Below are 21,161 nucleotides of genomic sequence, written 5' to 3'. Positions count from 1 at the left end.
AAATGCCCACACAAATTTGTAGAAAATCATTTTTCTTTGTTCGTTCGATCAATCAATTTATTCGCCCATTTGATATAAACGTTGCAAAAATTAATTCAAATTTGTTTTAAGTAGGCCAAAAGTAATCTACTGTTCCATCTTGATTTACCCTGGTTATTTAAAACAGGACAAAAAAGTCAGTTTTCTTTTGTAAGTAAATAAATAACATAATAATAAATAACAAAAAAAATTGATCAAAAATTCATGCAGTTAACTTAAAGCAATACCTTATCTAACATAATCCATAAAAAGGTTAGCCAAAGTCTATCGTGTTTTTGAGTGAGATCAAGTTTCCCAAAAGTTTCTCATCATGGGTGAATTTATCCCATTAGCCTAAGTCTTTCATTTTCAATGGGTTTGTGACAGACTGTGAAGTTAAGCTACAATACTTTTGTTGGCTGTTTGTTTTTTCAATATAGTACAAATTGCTCATGTATTTTTGTTTATCCAAAATAAAAACACCACTGTATATTATAAGTTATAACAAAACGACAAACTCTAAGCACTCATTGTCAGCACTCCCCTGTAATCTGCGTTAGCCTATACCGCTACTGCCCATTACCGCCATTGTTCAATGTCCATTGCCATTTTCAACATCGCCCAAATAAGCAAAAACAGCATGCATTAAAATGAAAAATTTCGTTTCATAAATATTGTTTACGTGAACAGCGTATTTAGTTGTTTCGATGGTATTGACCACCGGTGTGAAACTGCAGCAACTTCCTGTTATGTAACTTATAAAATACAGCAGGCCTATTACATCTATAGTAGTTGTATGCAGTTGTTAGGATATTTACTACACAGTAAGCTATTTTCGTTCCATACTGTCGTTTGTCTTTTATTCAGATAACAGCCTAAATTAAAGCAAAAATACAGGTATAATTTAACTTGCAAAGATGAAAGTGTATTCTTTGTATAGCCTATGCAAAATGCAAGTACCTTTGTAGTTGATGTACTACCAATGACAGGTGTCTTGCTCGTGCTTGGACGCTATAGTTAGCTAAATAGTCTTTCAAAATGTGTCCATGCATAGTATAGGTGACCATTAGCTGTTTGCACTGTTTCCAAGGAAAATTATGTGTATAAACTTTGGGTTATAAGGGTAAGAATTTTTATTTGAGGATACTTCTGTTTCTATCGTGTTTCTGTAGAAGCTTTAAGTAGACAGACACGCGGCTTGTCACTGGCTTTTTCGGCGGTTGCAAGATTGTTATTGTGCAGAGTAATGAAGCTTAACGTTTATTCTTGGGGAGTAGGCCTACTGGAAGCCCTAATGTAGAAATAATTATCTTAACAAGGAAATTCACATTTTTGAAGATTTTGCAGGCATTGCATTGGCAAATTATTTCCTATGATCATATCTATCAATCATAGATAAAGAAGTGTCTTAATTGCTTAAAATTGTCAAATATTAACCAATGCACTGCCAAAAGATGTATAACTAAAATACACACAGCATGTCGGGCGATTGTGTGACTTCTTACAATATTTCTGAGGGACATATTATTTACTACCGGGATAAAAAAGACATCTATGATTCGCAGCAAACTTGCAGTGAGACTACTGGACTGGCGTTGGCAATCTTAAGAGATCAAGAGTCTTTTAACTCAGTCATATCTCATTACCCACAAAGTCGTCAATGTAAATCCGATTACTATCGTGTCGGCTTACGTCGCAAGAATTCGGAAACCTTCTACACCTGGACGGACGGCAGGCGCTATAACAATGAATTTGGAACTATCTTCAAGTTTAACGATAATAATTCAAATGATTGTCAGTCTGTAGCAATTTACAGCAAAAACAGAAATATAAGTACGACCAAACTTCATAGTTTTCCTTGCAATGAAAAGATCTCTTTCTTGTGCTTCTCTCCAAAGGCTGTGTATACGCGGACCTCTATAAAGACACAATCAGCATTTAAAGCCCAAACAAGTACATCTCAACCCAGTACGAGCTCGACATCAGACACATGGCTAGCAGAGCAGCAAGCAAAAGAAATTGGTGTCGGTTTGATAGCTGGTCTAATAGCATCGCTGGCTCTGGTTGTTTTGTTGCTGGCGATAACCGTCTATTTGGTCCGCAAGAAGAGATCACGCAGTGGGTCAGAATCAAATCACACTTCAGTAACCATACAACCATCCACAACTGCAGATCGACGCCCAACCACAATTGAAGCAATTTATACGTCAGATGACACAATGCATTTCACTGAAATTCAAACAAAAAACAAAGCAAAAGAGATATTTCCAAATCCAACAGATCAAGTTCATTTACAGCATTACGAAAACTGCAATGATGTTGGAAACTCTACATATGAAAACGATGCAGCAGAATACAACAGCGGCAACACGGACGTCAAAGACCTATATGCGCAAGTGAATAAACCTAAGGATCAAGAGACCGTTGTTTACAGCATGGTTAATAAAAACCGTTAAAAGGGGAACTAAAATTGTCACTCAACAAATTTAATTGAATTTTGAAATAGCAAATAGCCGTATAGCGCAATCTACGGATTGGCTGTTAAGTGTTCTTGCAACAGTTATGCGTTTATGTGTAAACCGATGAGATTAATATTATATCGTAATTTCATCAATGTCGTAAATTGTTTCTTTTGTGACTTTATCTGACAGTCACAGTAAATAACACTTATGATAATTTATAATAAACTACTGACCTTGCAAGACCATAACAGAACCCCATTGGTGTTTGGGCGTAGCCTACCATGCGCAGAGAGATTCCTTAACGCATTGCTTTAGCTGAATAAGCGTAAAACGCTTCCTGTCGCTTGAATAGCTTACTTTTCAGTCTCCCTTGTACGTATAGGCCTACCGCTTGTTTGGTAACTCGCTCACGGAAATCGTGTTCTTTAGGTGTGGTGTACATTTTTAAACTGATGACAAGGCGATAATTTGGAAAATCTGCTTACACTCTGTTTAATGTAATTTTAATGCTATTTAGAAACTAGGAATATTTTAAAAAAAAGGGTTATTAATCTATTATACATTCTGCGACAGTAAACTTACTGTGTACTATTTATGATGTATACACATACAGCCTCTGGCAGGTATGCACGAGAAAATATTGTTTCGTTTCATTAAAGTTCTTAAAAATTACTGCAAAGCCATACACTTTATCTTTAAATTGTTCATTGAACAAAGATCCATTTAATATTGCACATAAAACATCACAAAAATGTTAAAGTCGGGCTACATGGTTATGCTATTTACCGAGTGCAAACCCACTTTTACAATATGTAGCCTATAACAGTCGAATTCACAAGGGAGGTAAACCAAAATTATGACAGTCGACAGCCCATCCCTTTTTCTCGCGTCTGTAAGTAGAAGGGTTATTTGTAGGTAGCTGCAGGGTGATCATCGTGAAAAACTTCTTCTAGAGGTTGCCACCAAACTCCTCCGGTACCGCCTTCGGATGGAGGTGGTCCTTCCCAGTTAAGAGATTCCTGACAGGGCTCGCATACCTAAGACAAAATTTTTGAGGTTTTAACCGGAAAATGTTAAACACGAAATATTCTCAGAGAAAAACTACCTTGACGAGCATAAAGCAATAAGACATACTAAACAATTATACATAGCCTATGATCTAGGCAACACGCAGAACTTCCTTAAATGTGTTGGAAATATTTTATTTAGGCTACCTTCCACCATTCTCGAGTGACTTTGTCGTCAGCAATCGCTTGCGTGTCCATTTCGTAATCGGTCCCAACGTATTCGTAATGGGAAAATAACACTCCTAACTCCTTGCAATAGTATATGGTGAAGTTTCGAATGTTGCTCTTCTCTAAGCGAGCAAGCACACCTGGCCACACGGCGGCATGAAGCTTTTTGTACTCTTCCAGTTTTTCAGCACGTAGGTAAATGACACCACCATAACGTTTAGAAGTTTGTTCAGACATGTTAATTTAAGGCAGTATTTGACAATATCTACAGGTACCCTGAAACATAAATTAAGCAAAAACCGGTTGACGACATAATATTAACACAAAACAACACATTAGAGTTTATAAGAAAATGCATAAAGCATTCACAAAAAGATGTTGTAATTAAAACAGTGGGTGTTATTGGATCAACCATGAGTTTAGCACAATTTTCCTGGGCAACCTAAAATTAATATGTAAAGCAGATTAATAAAAGTCACTTGAGTACAAACGCTAATAGAAAGGTAGGCTATGGATAACAACATAAAACAAATGCGCACTGCACAAGGTCATTATAACCACCAGTTATACATGCAAGTATGTTATATGCTGTGTGGTTACAACAGGGCTTGATTAATTATTATTTGAATGTTTACATAAAATAGTCATGGTGTATAGAGAAAAAATTCATTGCGGTACAGATCATCTGACAAATGCGTACGACCCTTAGCGTTTCTTTTGTTTCGTGCTAACGTTAATTCCAGAGTTCTCTTGCTTCCGTTTGTACTTGTGATACATTTGAAAGTGCGTACATTATATGCATTCCAGTGTCTTCAGTTTTTGAGTTAAATTATGTAGTGGTTTTTCAAGCTTGAAAATCGTGATGTGTTCTGGTCGTTAGTCGAATTAAAATGAGATGCGATGGTAATGCAGTAATCATTTAAAAATGGACATTGCTCGTGAATGTACAACGGTTAGAGTAATAATTACCAATTAAGCCTGAGGTCTTGAGAGTTATACGATCGAGTTCAGGTTTAACAGAAATTAGTTAGGACATTTACTATCTTACTCAGCCTTTTGTTGTGACGTTTTGAGGGTCGCATTCACAAGCTAACGTTAAATAACAACTCAAAAAATCATGCAATCCTAAACTGTTCACATGAAAGCTAAAATTCGCGTGGATAATATTTTACCAGTTATTTCTTGAGAGTATCAGGTTGGGCGTAAAATGATCAGTATCCAGATAACAAAGAAGTTGAAAAGCATCACAAAATACAAGTTTGAACAGCGAACTTCTTCAAGTAACTGTAAGACTGACGAAATTTAATGAAAAATAAAGTACTCCTTTGCAAAAATATCACAGGCAACAAATGGAAAAATAAGCGTAGACGTAGACACACAAAGAAATTTATCTATGCCTTAATAGGAAATAAAACACATTTAAAAAAAATTTGAATTAAGAGAAACGTTTACCAGTCGGGAGTAATTTATCACTGGCGGTTAGAGCATGAATATGTTATTTTAATTTCATATTACAGAAGTTACTGTTAATTTCCGTATCACTGAAATAGCATCACGCAAGGTAATATGCGTTTAGGAGACCAGTAGATTTATGTAACAGAAAAGTAACACTTCGGATATTACACAAATATTATGATTGATAATTTAATTAATTATTTGTCAGTATATTTTCAACAAACAAATATACAACAGAGAAAATTGCAAGGGTTTTGAGGTTTCTGTATACAACCATAATTTCTAGAAAACACCATAATTTGGTTTAGAAATTTTACTTCTAGCGATTCGAAGTGAGCACATTGTGAACACAGGGCAAGTGGCAAAGCAGATGTTTAACAGCAGGTTTATAGTACATTACACTGAGTAGAAGTACATAATCAAGATACACTAATAAAGCATTATTCAAAGTAAGTTGTTTTATAATTTTTTTTCTGTAGTTTTCAAAAACACCTGTCATGGATAGACATTTGAAAGCTTTTCTAAGAAATAATGTGTCAGTGAAAACGAAAAATCAACTAATTCAAAATAGATGTGAAAAAGCATATATACAGGTTAGACTTTGTGCATTTGATTCTGAATTATGTATCATAAAAAACATCACGTTGAAAAATTAGGTTTTGCAGTTTAAAATGTTTCAACGTTTATATTATGACTGCTTAGTTTTTTTTCCGAAAACTGGTCATAAAAGCTGTCATGGCAGTAATGAAGTCTTCTGAAACATTTTTTATGAATATCATTTGCTCATTACGTTTTAGCGGTAAAATGTTTTGTGAAAAAAATTAGGTAATATTGCTGTTGTGAATCACTTTGAAGAAAAAATTAAGTACATAAACAAGTAAGATTGATGAAAAGAAAAAAACAAAACATAAAAGTCAACTTCACTTGTTGTTTCTTAAAGCTAAAAACAACATAGTTACTATCTAGCAAGAAGAGCAACTTAAACAGTTAGTACGTTCCTGTCAACTGCAAAAGGATTTGCCATTCTTGCTAATCTTGCTTGATTTAACAACATTTTTCCGATTAACAAGATAATTTAATTCTTCTTTTTCAGAATCTAGATCCATGTCTTCATCCGTGCTGGAACTGGAACATCTGTCAGAATCAGAACCATTGCAAGAAGCTCTTCCATATTTGGATAATGGCCTAAGTGCCATCGGAAACTCTGGTCCAGATAAATTGCCATCATACACTTCAACTTCCTGAGAACATTTAGAATGTTTTTTGTCAGTTGCAATGATTCCAGCGCTTATCTTTTAATCTCTCAATCGTTGGTAAATTCATAGGATTGGTTCATCAAAATTCTTGTACATTGAAACTTACCTTCCTGTAGCCCCACTTGCAGAGCATGGCACCAAAACTTAGGCAAACAAGGGCCATAACCAACTAAAAATAAATATTAAAAGACTATTAGGAGATAAGTATATCTGAATTTTCTTGCTGACACAATTTGAAATTTAAATATGTTCATGTTGAAAATGAGGATAAATCTATCAACAATCATACTTTAAAAATAATTGCTGAATACTCTCCATTGTGCACTACCGTATGCAAGGAATACTCTATGACTAGGTGTTTCATCACGATTAGAATGCCAGAAACGAAAATGAAAGAACTTTAAAAACTTCACTGCAATTAAAAAGATATGTAACAACGTACAGTAACCACAAGCCATCCAATAACATTCAAGAATTGCGTTCTGGTGAATTCTTCAGCACCAAACTTCAAAGAAATAATAGTTTCAGTGCAAACTATAGCACTGAAAAACAAACCACAATCGCGGGCTAGTTAGTTAATCCATTAGTAAATATTTCACAGCGCCATAAAAAAACACTTGAATCATTATAATCACTTACACACAAACTGTACAGTTTTAAAAAAGTAATTAACAACAAGAAAAATATCCACACTTACATGTAAACCCAAGTTTGGGTTCCAACTCTTTTGCATCGGGTGTCAGTGAGATAAACATAGTACTGCCTACATAAGAAAAGAATGATATTTTAAAGAACTCCCTACTTAAGAAAATCATGCAGGAATAGGTAATGCATTTCTAGCTTGGGCAAATACGTCTTTTTCAGGAAATAGGTTTGCGTGGTTTCCTTATACATACAGTACTAGACTAGGGCTTGCAACCCTTTGGGTGGTATATTGTCATCTTTTTAAGAAGCCTAGTTTCATCACTGCATTGGTTTCTTATCAATTACTGATAATAATTATTACAACATCGCATACTGAGTAATGTAAGTGAGCCAGACACTGATCGAATTAGAAGGTATAATAACGGTTACTATTAAGCAATATAATTCGGCATGATGAAAACATAAATCCATGATCAGTACAACTTGGCTAACACCTATAGGCAGGGTTGTCATCGGTCTTGACTTAAAAATAAGGATGACTAGGAAACGAAAGAAGAATACTACATTAAACTGTGCACACCAGAAGAAGGCAATCAATGTTCCTAAAAAGAAAATAAAACGAGACAGTATTAGATTTTTCTTAATTTTGGTATCTCTTTGGTACAAAATAGTATACTAAAGGTGTCGAAATGCCCAAAATAGGAAGCTCTGACCTAAAAATAAGACAAAAATAAACATTTTTCTTAGAAATAAGGACAGAAATATTTTCCAAGACACAGACCTTCAAAATAAGGACAGTATGGCAACCCTGCCTATAGGGGATTACAAAATGTTAAATTTCCGAATGACGGAAACAGGTAATAACATATAGACATGCACAAAACACACATTCACACAAATAAAATGAGTTCCTGCATTCTGTATACAGCAGTCGGTACCCTCATTCATGCAATTAAAATATATGCACTAAAAACTCGCACATTAAATTTCATTTACTTTTACTTATTCCTTAAAACTCATTTTAGTAAATTCATTTCTTTAACCTGATAGCAGGTGCCGAGCAGATGGATATCAATCCTATTCGACCCCAACAAAAAACATGGTTTGCTGGAAATCTCAGGAAATGTTTCAGAAAAAATGTGTTGAGTTCCGATAGCTGAAAGCACAAGGTAGACCAGTGGTGGTGGTGTTATTTGCATATATGAAAAATTTCTTCACCTGTTGTCTAAACTAGTGTAAGTAACAGTATAATTCGGTTGATACATCCACAGTATAAAGCAACTGTATGTTGCATCTAAATTGTTTGGGATTAAATTTTCCTATTCATTTCCCGTTATAAAAAACCCATTTTATACGCTTAATACAACCACTTTCAATTCCTCAAGTAGGCTAATTGTTCTTTACTGTGTAGGTAAATGGCTATTTACTGTGAAGAAACAAAACCAACTATAAAATATATCTAATCTATTTTAAAACATCATTTCATCATCATTCACATTTATCTATCTAAAGTTCTAAACTATTTTAAAACATCATTCATTGCAATTAAAGCAGCTTTTTATTGCACCTGAACTCCTGAAGTGTTTCGCTTGTTCTAGCCTACGTGTCGAATAAATACAATACAATGCACTGATTGCATTTTCACCATCTGGGTCTGGGAGTTGGTCAGTGGCAGTTTTAGAATAAAAAAACGTTTATTACAACCACTGTTTAATATATCTAAAATCAGCGGGTTATGAGGTGGATGTATTGACCGAACTATACTGTATTGGCAAAAGTATCCAATATTTTCATGTCAAATGCATCTGACTTACCACAAAAAGCACAAGAAGAATGTAAACTCCTATGACTCGCATAACATTAGAATTAGGATCAAGCCATCGTAATGGTGACAACTTCTGTGGCATAAACTGCATGGCAGCTCTTCTTAGTTTACCTGACGTTGAATGGATATCTCTACAAACACAACAAAACAATATAAAATGTAGCAGAACTGAAATTCTTCGATCTTGGTGCCTCACAACTCACAACAGGCTATCTCATACGGTGGAGATTTAGAATGAGCCATTTCTTTAAATTTATTATCAAAAACAATAAAAATCTGAATACTATGCACAAATATTGAATATTTTTGTTATTTTCTTAAATCACCTATCCGCCTATCCGATTCTTGTAAGTAAATTCTAATTTAAGTTTTCGCAAAAACAAGACATCAACAAAACATTGAAGTTTTTGTTTGTATGATCGATCATAAAGACAAATAAAGGGTTGCAATAAATTTTAGTAGTATAAACAAAAAAAACAGATTCATTTTTTCATTCAAAAATAAAATGACAATTTTACACATGATTGTGTTGCTTGAAAAGCAATTTGATAAACGAGCTTAAGCAAAGTTAGCAGATTGGTATCTGCACGAGCATCAAAATCTATTATGTGTATTCTTACGAATCTTTTTCAATTTGACCAATCCCTACTGATGATAGATGTACATTAATGTAAAGTCCGATTTAATTATGCAAAGGATAAAACTCGAAATAAAACGCAAATTTTGCATACTTTATTGATTCCCATCTGTATTCCCTCATTTCAAGAAACTTACAAACTTGAATGCCGACCCAAATACCTAATCCATTACACAACAATACATCTAAAAATATTTGATCCCACCAACATTCTTTGAAGTTTGGAAGCAGATGCATAAAAAACACCTAAAATGAAGTATAAATATTAATCACAAAAAGTAAAGCAAAACAATCTCCCACAAGTCAATAAAAATTTGAAAACATAACACAGATTCTGTCTATTGGTTAATAAAAACTAAAAATAAACAAAACATTAAGTTTTGAAGGAAAAGATTTTAAAAACTTAATTTTTTTGTATTTAACAACAAATTAGAACACATATAAGAATCGAAAAACCTTAGAACTAAACCAAATAGTCTGTTACCAGTTATAAACATAGTAGATAAATATAAAATGTTACCTCTGTTAATTCCCATAAAATGCTTATTGACCAACACATGACATAGCTTCGTAGCAGTAAAGCCTTCATTGCCCAACCAGAAAAATGTGCAAAAGCAAATATATCAAGACTTGCATATAATCTGGCAGCGGTGACTTCTGAGCAATTTACTGCATATTCCTGCAGTTATTAGATGTTTACATTTCAGACAACTTTGTGTGGTTGGCTGTCCAAAGATATTAATTAAATATTACAATCAAGCAGTAGATATCGCTTCGTATGACCATCTTGTGATCAGATCATATTAAATAAAACCTATTGCTGATATAACCATTAACTAGTCCAGGATCAACACGATTAGCCACAAAAAAACCTAATAACAAGTTCTAGTCATTAGCAGATATGCTGTGTGTTTTATGCCAAAAATATAAATAAACACTAATGTCACAAGTGCAAAACAAAAAAAACAAGTCTGACTACATTACGGACCAATGTTCCCCTGTCATGTGACTGCAACAAGTATGCATGCAAAGTTAGATTACAGAAAAGACATAATTAATGCATGCAGATAAAATGAAGTCAGAATTTAAGATTGAAACTAAACAGTAACATACCAATGTAACAACGTATTATGTGGTTGGGAAATACGAGAAAGGAAAAACATAGTTACAAGATATAAAGTTTGGTCACATCAAACATATATTTGAAATGAAAAAACTTAGACCCTTAATAAAACTGATCATAAAAGTGTCTGTTCATATTAATTATCCATGTTTACGTTAAGTGGCTTATACTGCAATGTGTATGAGTTTAACTTAGAAGTAAACATTGCATTGACATATACCGGTAATTATCTTCTTATAAGACTTAAAAATTGCAGAACTATGAACATACTTCTATAACATCGACTTCTCTCTTAACATGTTTAAGGTCATCATCCAACCATATCATTATACCCCGAACTTGCTTGATGCTGAGAAAGGTCACAAACACTAAGCACAGAAAATATAAAACACTCCAACCAAAAATGATTCTCCAAACCTGAAAGTAAAATTAATTAATTATTTGATGTTGTATACTTCCAGATAAATGAAGTATGCAGCTATGCTTGTAAGATCAATATACAATAGCCTCGAAGCAAGCACTACTCCTTTGTGGGTGTGTGTTTTCATTTGTCAATGCATTATACTTGGGTATCCTGAAGTAAGACCATGAATGTCCAAGAGTGGCATATAAATCAATCACTTTATTAATATGGTGGCAGTGGTGCAAATAAATGGAATAGCAAACCAGAATACATTATAGATGCGACCAAGCTTAGCCTAACCTGTTATAACTTCATAACCAAAAAGAAAAAAGCAGAATAAAGACAATTTATATGCAGCATGAAACAAAAATCGGCCGATATGTTAACTCAATTACCGCCGCAGCATCAGGTTTATTTAACAACGCAAACCAAGCTCAAATACTGCAAAAGTAAAAGCAAGTTTACCTACTTGCCGCCAGAGCAACAATCAAGGTCAACAAACTTCAGTGAGCAATTATTTGGCAGAGCCAGAGAGAGTCCATGATGTAGTAAGTAAAAGTGGTGCATATTTTTTAGAGTGTGAATGTGCTTATGCAAATGAACTTTACATAAATGTAAAGCCAGAGCTCACTGCATTACTTAATGTAAATGATTGTAAAGTTTAATTCCAACTTCATACTTTAGCAAATGTTAACACAATATGCCAGAAATTTGTAAGAGGACAAAAGCAAGGAAGTTGACTAAACACCAGTTTCTTTATGTTATTAGAATGAATCCACGATGACTAAATACAATCTGAAAAGTCAGAGCGGGAAAAAGAAGCAATTCAACTGCCGGGAGTGATTAAAGTTGGATGACCAAGAACATAAAAAAATTGTAAGTTGAATAAAACCTTCTTTCACACTTGGGTTCTATGGAACAAGACCAAAAGGCAATTGCATAATTATGGCCTTCTTGGTTGTGGTGCAATTGCATTGGCACATTCAAATCGGCATGATGACAAATGACAACTATGTCAATCAAACAAGTAATTACTTTCTTAAAACATTGCTTTGCAAGATATGGGATCACAAAGATCATATCACAGATAATGGACCCATGTTTCAGGTGAAATTCAAAACTTTGTAAAATAGTGGTGCATCACTTCCTCACCAACCAACAAATGGTAACTTAGCTGAATTGGGAGTAAACGCCATTACTGTGAAAGTATGCATAAACAAATAACACACCACTATCATGGTCAATATCTAATTGGTCTAGTGATTAGGACGAGATGCGAGAAACATTTTTTCTGTATTACAGACCTATGTTGTTTAATAAACCCTGTCTTAATGTCAATTTGCAGAAGCAATACTTCCACTGCACTGTCTCCAAACACAACTATGATATCGTAAGCATGCAAAACTCTATTGTTAGTTATGTCGAAATCCAACACTTTATTTTTAGCACCTGAAAAAAAGAGGATGGTCCAGAAGCAGGGCAATTGTTTAGCAATTTTGGTACTCTTGTATTAATTTAAGTAAGATCACGGTATGTCGTCATACAAGTGTGTGTATAATAGAAACAATGTACATATTAATACTAAGAAAAGGGATCATGATTATGAATCTGTACATAGGACACAGGTCTTCCTTTAATGACTACAACAAAAACAAATCTATCTTTTCTCAAAATCATTAAAAAAGTAGAACCAGTGTAACTGTAAATTCAGCCAATGCTCGTCAACCCATTTATCCCCAGAGAGAATGAAATCCACCTCTTTGGTGGGGTGATTGTGTACAAAAAGTGTTATAATGGTAGTGTGCTGTATACATGCATAATGAGTTGCTGCAAAATTTTGTTAGGCTGCACAGATTTCTGTTTGGTTATAGAGCGCATGTAAAATTTATGAATAAATCTGACGTTGTTGCTAACAACAATGTGTTGTTTGAAAAAAATGAATGAATTGTTCACATTGCCTTACAAAACCGTGTTCTTGTAAAAATGTTTCCTCGTATTTAACATGCTAGCGAAAACAGGTACTGGTTATTTGATGTTTTGTAGTTTCAGTGCGATTAACAACTTATGCTTGTAAGATCTCTATAAATTAGCCTCTAAATGGCCATGTTGCTCCTTGTGTGTCTTTACTTGTCAAGATATTACTTTTTACACATGATTAATGTAGAGTAACAATGAATGTACTTCCAGAAATGAATTTAACACAGAAATAAATAAACCAGGTTATTAACAAAATTTTCACACTGGGTGTGATGACATTTATGATGAACACACTTCAACTTGACAAAAATGTTATTTAAATGCACATTATTAAGGATGAAACAACATAGATGATATAAACCGATTGTTATATTGAGAATTTTATATCTTTATTATATCACATAGCTATAAGTAAGATGTTTATGTAGAACTCTATTGTTGTGAGTTTACCACCAAACTGTTACGTGGCCAATAGCTCATCAGTAGATGCATGTGAAATGAATGATGTCAAATGTGCGCATACTGTAATAACTGTTAACTTTTTATTTGTTTTTAGATGTATGTCCTATTTTTAGTTAATTAAAACCCAAAAACGCGGGTCTCTAATTGTTTGCTTATTACACTGATGATACCATACTGTACATGTTTCAGTCTGATAAACTGTCTGTAACACAATAAAACCTGTAACTAAATCATTGAAGAAATAACAACACAGTGTAAACTACTTACAGTCAAATCCGGTTAATTGCATTCTGGATAATCGCATAATTCGTTTTATCGCATAAAGAGCGCAAGTCCCAAACCATAGTCGATCATTTGTAAAGATAATACTTCGGTTTATCGCATAACGATTTATTGCATAATCCGCTTAATTGAATAAAAATGAAGGTGATTTATTCGATTATTCAAAAGTTTTTAAAAGATAAAATTGAAAACAACGCGCACTGGGAGCGCACACGCAATGCGTAAGCTTTGTGACTTGTACTGCGCTTTGTTACGAAACAATCAAACCAACAATGCTCAATTTAAGCATTAACACGTGGCTGTCAATACACACACATTAACATTCGCACTGTTTTAGTTTCATTTAAGCGTTGCGTTAAGATGATGCCGCAATATGTGAAGAAGTTTTACAAAATAAACAAGTTGAAAAAGACGACAACAATAAAGAAAGCTCTGCTGACGCAATCGCTGTGACAACACCAAAAAATAAAGAAGTTCTGCATGTACTTCATACAATTCGCCAATGACTACAGTTTGAAGGGGCGGACATGGCCACATTTGTTCGTTTAAAAACACAAATGCAAGAAAGCATGTTTTCATCTTTTGCGTGCGTGCTTGAATGAATGGATGATGGCAATACACAATAAACGTTAGTGTTTTGCGTGTTGACGTCTTTACACGTGACCAGCTTCGCACGTCAAGTAAGAAAATAAGTGGAATTTGCACTTTCGCATAAACGCATAATTCGTTTAATCGCATAAAAAGGCTTGGCAAATTGACTATGCAATTAACCGGATTCGACTACTAGTATCTAATTAATTAATACAATATACACAAATACGTAATATTGTGATTTATCTAATAAAGAAACAAAAAAGCTTACAACTGGATGAGGTCTGGTGAATGGGCCGTTCGGAAATGCTAGAATACTAATCACCATAAAAAAGAAGATAACAGCATACAAACCATACCAAATATTTTTCTCTTCCATACTTTCATCTCTGTAAATAAAGCAAGTCAGTTAAACATCAATCATGCTTGAGAGTTCTACCAGCAAACCTTTGCTTCACTAACCACTAAGTAATACAGTACATGTTCTATGTACAAACTAACTTATAGCCAACATGAGAATGCCACAGTCCCTTACCTTGTCATGACAGTATAGAGCAATGTAACAATAATGACCAAGAGCAGCGTTATTGTATGAGGTTTGTAAAAGAATTCAAGTGTTATGTCTTCCACCTGAAAATAGCACATTTGACATAAACTTCAGACAATATGTAAAAATCTACAGATACAAGTGTAACCAAAGATAATAACTGTCTTAGTCTAAAGAATGCATGTCTTGCAATCATTTTCAAATCGATAACTTTTCATGCAAAATTGCTGATTCATATACTGATATATGTCATTCAGGGGCGGATCTAGAAAACTTAAAGGGGTGTATTCCGTCCAACTTAAGTTTTGAAAGTGGGCATTCCCCAAGAAACAGGAATTTTGCCAAGTTTATTTTACTGTTGGTTTATTTGCTTTCATATCACCATCCATAGCATATTGGTCACTGAGCTAAAAGTATATGCGTTTTTTTCATAAGATTGTTCTTAGTCTAGCTCCTTCCACTGCATGCTTTTTTTGTTAAATCACCCAAAATATAAAACTGCATGCAAATTAACAACAGTTGTTGGATACCAGGGGTAACGCGTTTTGTTGAGTGCAAAGCTCTTTGGTCATTGAGACTTTCACAAAATAAGGGATGTGTTTGCAATGCATTATCCGAAAAGTGATTGTTACATGACATGCTTCATTGCCTAAAACAGCATGGTCCAACTACTTTTGACTTACGGGCCACTTTACAAAAACGTGACAACTTGCGGGCCATTTCCAATAAAATGATAGTGAGTGCGTAATCGAAATTGTTAAACAATAGCAAATAGAAATTTATTGCAAATCTCTATCAGTGAGATTCCTGTGGTCGAGTTTCTCTGATACTATCGTTTCTACATCAATTCCAATGTTAGTGGTAGCAAGTCGGAGACTATCTTCCAGTGTTTCGTCTATCATTCGATTTCTGTTTTTAGACTTGACTTGCTTCATTCTAGAAAATGTACTCTCACACATGTATGTGCTTCCAAACATTGAGTGCATTTTTAATGCAAAATTTTTCAGTTTGGGAAATCTATCCTTGCTGACTAATTTCCAGAAGCACTCTGGGGTTTCATTTTTCCTTGACAGCAAGAATTAGTTGCACTGAAGCTTGCAGAGTTCGAGCTGAAGTTCTGGTAGCTGTGTTTCCACATTAACATCCATAGGACTGTTATACAAATGGAGATTAGGTTTTAATCTGTCAAAATCTTTAAATCTATTCTCAAATTCACAAGATAAAGCCTTAATATCATTCACAAAACGGGAGCATTCTACTTCATAATCATCTACCACAAGTGCATGCAAAGAATCAAAGTGTGAAAGATCGTTATTTTTCAAGCATATTCAGCAAAAAGGTGCAGTTTCCTCTGGAAAGCTTCAATGTGTCTAACTAAATGTGAAATAGTTTGCTTTCGCCCCTGCAAACTTAGGTTTAACACATTCAAATGCATTGTCATGTCTGTAAGGAAAGCAAGATTGTACAGGAAGTTTTTGTCGCATAACTGAGTTTGGTACATTTGTGTTTCACCCAATTGTTCTGTTTGAAGAAATGATAGTATTTCCTTCCGAAGACCAAAGAAATGTTGCAGTACTTTTCCAGCACTAAGCCACCTGACATTTGTATAAAGTGGTAAATCACTGAATTCTGCATTTAACTCTTCTAGAAACGTAAGGAAACGCCTGTGTCTGTGTGCCTTGTTGCCGCCTCTAACTAAATTTACAATGTCGACAACTGTCTTCATGATATCACTCGCTTGTAACATTTTTCCACAGAGTGTTTCCTGGTGGATGATACAATGTAGTGTTATACAGTCCACACCATTTTTCTTAAGCAAACCAACTAATCCTTTGTTATGACCAGTCATAGCTTTCGCGCCATCAGTTACGATGCATGAACATTTTTCAAACCCTCCATAGCAATGAATAACAGACTCGAGGGCAGCATAAATATTTGAACCTTTCGTACCTTCATTCAAGGAACACATTTTAACCAGTTCTTCTTGCACAGTAAAATTGTCATCAACAGTACGTACGAATATAAGAAGCTGACTTGTGTCACTATATCCGTACTCTCATCCAGTTCCAATGAAAAATATATGCAGCTTTCTATTACACTCTTCAGTTTTAATGATACATGTTCGCCAAGATCACGTACTCGTCTCGCAATAGTCTGATGAGACAGTGATACAGTTTCAAATTTTCTGGCAGCCTTGTCTTCCCCAAACACCTGTGCCATTTTTATTGCACCTCGTTTTACCAATTCGCCATCTCTAAATAATCTATTTTTCTTTATCATCATCAGAGCGATTTCGTACGATGCTACTGTACTTGTTGTTTGTGGTTTTATGAAATTACTCAGAACTTTCTTTTCTTTCTGATATTCCCTCTTAAGACGGATAGCAACATCAATTCGTGACTTCCCAGAATATTCTTCATATTGCATTTTGTGCAGCGTCTCATAATGTCGTTTGACGTTATATTCCTTCATCACTGCAATTGTTTGCTTGCATACAAGACATAATGGCTTGCCATTATTCTCAATCATAAAATAATTTTTCAACCACTCTTCATTAAATACTCTGCCTTCGTCAGCAAGCTTTCTTTTCTTATTTGTTTCCATTTTATAAGGTTATACAATCCTTTCTAGCAAAATTTAGAAGATTTTTAACTTAATTCAAAGTTTAGACAAAAGGGCCTATACTGTTTCGATCTATCAGGTCTCGTCAGTACAACTGGCTTCTTGCAGTTACTAGTTGCCTACCTAGTAGAACGAGTTTGTTCATTCACATCTGTAATGCCCACTATTATGACGTAACACACAAATGGATGATGCGATGCAATGATGCTGTTGCAATTATTGGATTATGCCTAATTTCTGACTGTTGCGCAATAGCCAGTATTAGGGTTTCAATTTAAAAGATACATAACATGAAAACTGTGGAATATTTAAAGGAAACAAAAACGTCTGGAACACTAGGTACATATCAGCCTTTAAGAAGCCCAGTTGTACTGACGAGACCTGATAGGTCGAAACGGTATAGGCCCTGCTGTCTACAACTTTGAATTAAATTTTTGATACTTTTTATCCATATGCTATACTTGTTCTAATTGAAATAAATTAAATCAATACTGTGAAAGCTCGCGGGCCGCACGCGGGCCTGTAGTTGGACCACACTGGCCTAAAATATTGCTACATTGCATACCGACGCGTTTAAGTTCAAGGCTATATTTGTATTGCGCCATAGACTTTGATACAATGTGTTTAACAAAACAGAGAAAACAGGTAACACAAGGGAACTTGTGTAAGAAAATTTTATTGACACAAAATATAAAAAGGAATTAGAAATAAAAAATTCCACATATATTACTGTATGCATTAATGATATTTGAGTATAATAAAACAACATGCTCTAAGAGTCTAAGGACATGTCTAGTGTCTTTTCTTTGCTAATGGTTAATGAAAACAAAAAGATGGCCGCTTATGACACATCCAACAAAGCTTTCAGTTAAGAAAAACAAAAATAATGAACTTTAGCCCAACACCCACCACGGCCACAATTTCTTAATTTACCATCATTAATGAAATTACTGGGGCACATGTAGTATCATAACTAAGATGACAATTCACCAAAATGATGTAAGTGTAATCAATATACGGTATACAATGAGTGCAGAAATAGATGTGATTTAATAAATAAATAAAGTGAGATAATCATGATGATAACCATTAACCAGATAACTGTATTGTAAAATGCGACCTAATATATTCGGTTCTATTTTGTCCATTTCTGCTAAAGCACAGTGTTGTCGCCCAAGTCTGATATAAGTTTACATGCTCATGTACGAAGGTGTAGAGCCTTCAAGTACCGTTATGCATTGTGTTTACCGTTTTTCCTGAAAATTATTATGTAAAGTGAAATCCTGATGCAATGTGTAAAAGCTAACATGAGCCACTGAAATGCTTTATGCAAGAAAATTTCATTCCCATCAGACATTGTTGATGTGTCGATGAGGTTTCAATTGGCGTTCGAATGCGTTTAAACTAGGTGCGAGTATTTCAAATAAACGTAGGAGACAAAAATTGGCAGAGAGAAAGACCAATTCCCCAAACAGGGAAAGGAGAAAAATGCTTGCATCTTGTAATAATAGCATTTTAGAAAATGCATTGTGCTGCATGCTAGCATTGGAACGAATTAATAGTTGTTTTTAACCAGCAAAATAAACTTTTAAGCAGTGCACCCAAAAATTATTTAAACTGCCGAGGGTGGTGTTGCAACATCTCCACACCCCAAATGTCAATACCTGCTGCTCATTGATAGCACGAAAATCATATCGATAATTGAATCTTCGATTACTATTTCTTCTGTTGACACTTTTTCGCATACTTAGGCTAATTGCATAGAGCACAATAAATTACAATAATGCTAAGTTAGAAAAAGTATATATATATTGGTTAGCAACAACAATGTATCATTGGCAAATTATGTTGTTTGAACTACTGTTATGTATAGGTGATTGAAAAATCTTGCCAGCCAAAAATTGGCAGTCATGACTCTAAAAAGGTCTATTCTGTTTGTCTGTATAGGAAATCTACTCTGCAAATATTTGTTAGCTTTTTTTCGTCAAACGCTTTCAGGAAAATATTCTTGCAGTCTTGAGTAAAATGTAGAGTTTTGACCTTTTTTGCTGTAGCTGTTAAATTGGAGCTGAAATCTGGTAGGCTTACGCATTATAACTAAAGAGTTTAACTAAGAGTGTTTTAGTGATTAGCCTATTTATTATTAATCCATCATTTTGCAAATCCAACTTGAATGACATTATTGATGACTATGCATGCAGCCTAAATCAAAATCATAAAGTATTTGATATTGTCTGCTCTTTATTATATTGTCGTGAATATTACCATTAGCCAAATACATTACCATATTAGGCTACCAAACAAAACTTTTGATCTAAAATGGCTTACTGCATTTCAATTTCAACACAATTACCACACATGCTGCACGGCTTACAATAATTTTTTAGCACTAGCCTATCAGATGTGCTTTACAATTGAGGACAGCTTACAAACAAAGGCGGTTTACAATCTAGTATGATACATATGGTAGGCCTAGGCTATACTTTACTCAGCATTCAACCGTATGATTTGACATGACTTGCAACTCGAGTTTGCGAGTTTATGACTCTGCTAGGCTAGTATACAAGTGCACAACCACAGATGCTTTTGTATACTAGACCCTAGCTACTCAAATTATGACGTTATCTGGTTGTGCACTTGTATACTACACCCCAATACTACATACTAACTCGGCTAACTGCGCTAGCCTCAAGTCAGGTTCATGCTGCTTTTCTGCTGAGTGAAAACCATAACTGGATTTCAATTTATGACGTTACAATCGCAGACATGTAGCCTTCACCATCCTGCCCGCTAGGTTGCGGTAGGACACCATGTTTAATTGCCAAAAAAATTATTGTGCTTTTTTTTATTCGCTGTTCGCATTTCGATTCAGTCGTCTTTTAGACAAGAATGCACGCAGACGCTCTTTTGAGACGTCTACCCGCGTCAAGTCTTTATATTAATGTCGATTTCTGTGGTCTTTGATCAAAGACTTTTTATGAAGCACTGTTTTAATTTTTTATGATATTGGACATTAGTAGCCCATTAGCCTGCTGCATTGAATAAGATTGAAGAATTTATCAAAAAAATAGTTTTAGGGTATTTATTAGTCTACGAAAGTTGGATCATTACGGTGTTGGAATTAATTAAAATCGGGAACCATGTATAAAAGAGCTGTTAGTATGTCAGAATTGGAAGCATTGGTTACCGCTTTTGCCCATTACCAGTAACGGAAAGACCGGAGTGTGACTTGCCTTGTGTTAAGACTTGAACTTGATAAACGATACTCACGAAAATCAGTGAAGTTTTCGAATGTACCTGAACGTTTTTTTTTTAGAAATACATAGTAAAAACCATGATTCAAACTTTTTTAACAGAGGCGCAAAATAAACACTAGAATTTTCGGTCCAAAAAACAATTTTAGCTACTTTCATGTTAGTTTTTAACCAAATTCTGCACACGACCTGAGACGTTGAAGCACGTTAACTGCTAGGGTAATTCCCAGGCTAGAAAACAAAACCAACCATGCTGCCTTCTGATTTGTCTAAACATGTTTCTTAAAGCTGTACGTAGGACGTCCAACAAAATCATAGAAATCTTAGATTTAGGTCTTTGACGCCTCCTAAAAGTTATCGTTCATAG

General features: G+C 34.5%; 3 protein-coding genes across 3 annotated transcripts; 1 reads left to right on the top strand and 2 right to left on the bottom strand.

Annotated features, from left to right (window-relative positions):
• Positions 1-820: 820 nt before the first annotated feature.
• Positions 821-2,733, top strand: LOC143444290 (uncharacterized). Its single transcript, XM_076943479.1, has one exon. It carries the CDS (start codon positions 1,497-1,499, stop codon positions 2,472-2,474), a length of 978 nt encoding a protein of 325 aa, XP_076799594.1. The 5' UTR covers positions 821-1,496; the 3' UTR covers positions 2,475-2,733.
• Positions 2,734-3,100: 367 nt separating this feature from the next.
• Positions 3,101-3,959, bottom strand: LOC143444291 (L-rhamnose mutarotase-like). The gene is made up of 2 exons (XM_076943481.1): positions 3,695-3,959; positions 3,101-3,517 (listed from the first exon to the last, which is right to left on the bottom strand). Exons 1-2 carry the CDS (start codon positions 3,950-3,952, stop codon positions 3,386-3,388), a joined length of 390 nt encoding a protein of 129 aa, XP_076799596.1. The 5' UTR covers positions 3,953-3,959; the 3' UTR covers positions 3,101-3,385.
• Positions 3,960-3,991: 32 nt separating this feature from the next.
• On the bottom strand, positions 3,992-20,252 carry LOC143444289 (phosphatidylserine synthase 1-like). The gene is made up of 12 exons (XM_076943478.1): positions 19,205-20,252; positions 14,907-15,001; positions 14,643-14,760; positions 10,927-11,073; positions 10,054-10,212; positions 9,628-9,779; positions 8,886-9,027; positions 8,115-8,227; positions 7,124-7,189; positions 6,869-6,968; positions 6,533-6,595; positions 3,992-6,411 (listed from the first exon to the last, which is right to left on the bottom strand). Exons 1-12 carry the CDS (start codon positions 19,283-19,285, stop codon positions 6,172-6,174), a joined length of 1,476 nt encoding a protein of 491 aa, XP_076799593.1. The 5' UTR covers positions 19,286-20,252; the 3' UTR covers positions 3,992-6,171.
• Between the last annotated feature and the right edge of the window lie 909 nt (positions 20,253-21,161).

This window comes from Clavelina lepadiformis, chromosome 1 (genome assembly GCF_947623445.1).
Source record: "Clavelina lepadiformis chromosome 1, kaClaLepa1.1, whole genome shotgun sequence".
Lineage (NCBI taxonomy): Eukaryota > Metazoa > Chordata > Ascidiacea > Aplousobranchia > Clavelinidae > Clavelina > Clavelina lepadiformis.
This window is presented reverse-complemented; position numbering and strand designations above follow the sequence as displayed.

What these genes read in the sequence shown, in the direction of transcription:
- LOC143444290 (XM_076943479.1), top strand. Translation starts at nt 1,497, where the DNA reads ATGTCGGGCGATTGTGTGACTTCTTACAATATTTCTGAGGGACATATT.
- LOC143444291 (XM_076943481.1), bottom strand. Translation starts at nt 3,952, where the DNA reads ATGTCTGAACAAACTTCTAAACGTTATGGTGGTGTCATTTACCTACGT. An exon ending in TCACTCGAGAATGGTGGAAG is followed by an intron (nt 3,518 to 3,694) that starts GTAGCCTAAATA and finishes ATTTTGTCTTAG; the next exon opens with GTATGCGAGCCCTGTCAGGA.
- LOC143444289 (XM_076943478.1), bottom strand. Translation starts at nt 19,285, where the DNA reads ATGCGAAAAAGTGTCAACAGAAGAAATAGTAATCGAAGATTCAATTAT. An exon ending in TTGGATGGCTTGTGGTTACT is followed by an intron (nt 6,596 to 6,868) that starts GTACGTTGTTAC and finishes ATTTATTTTTAG; the next exon opens with TTGGTTATGGCCCTTGTTTG. An exon ending in GCAAGTGGGGCTACAGGAAG is followed by an intron (nt 6,412 to 6,532) that starts GTAAGTTTCAAT and finishes AAATGTTCTCAG; the next exon opens with GAAGTTGAAGTGTATGATGG.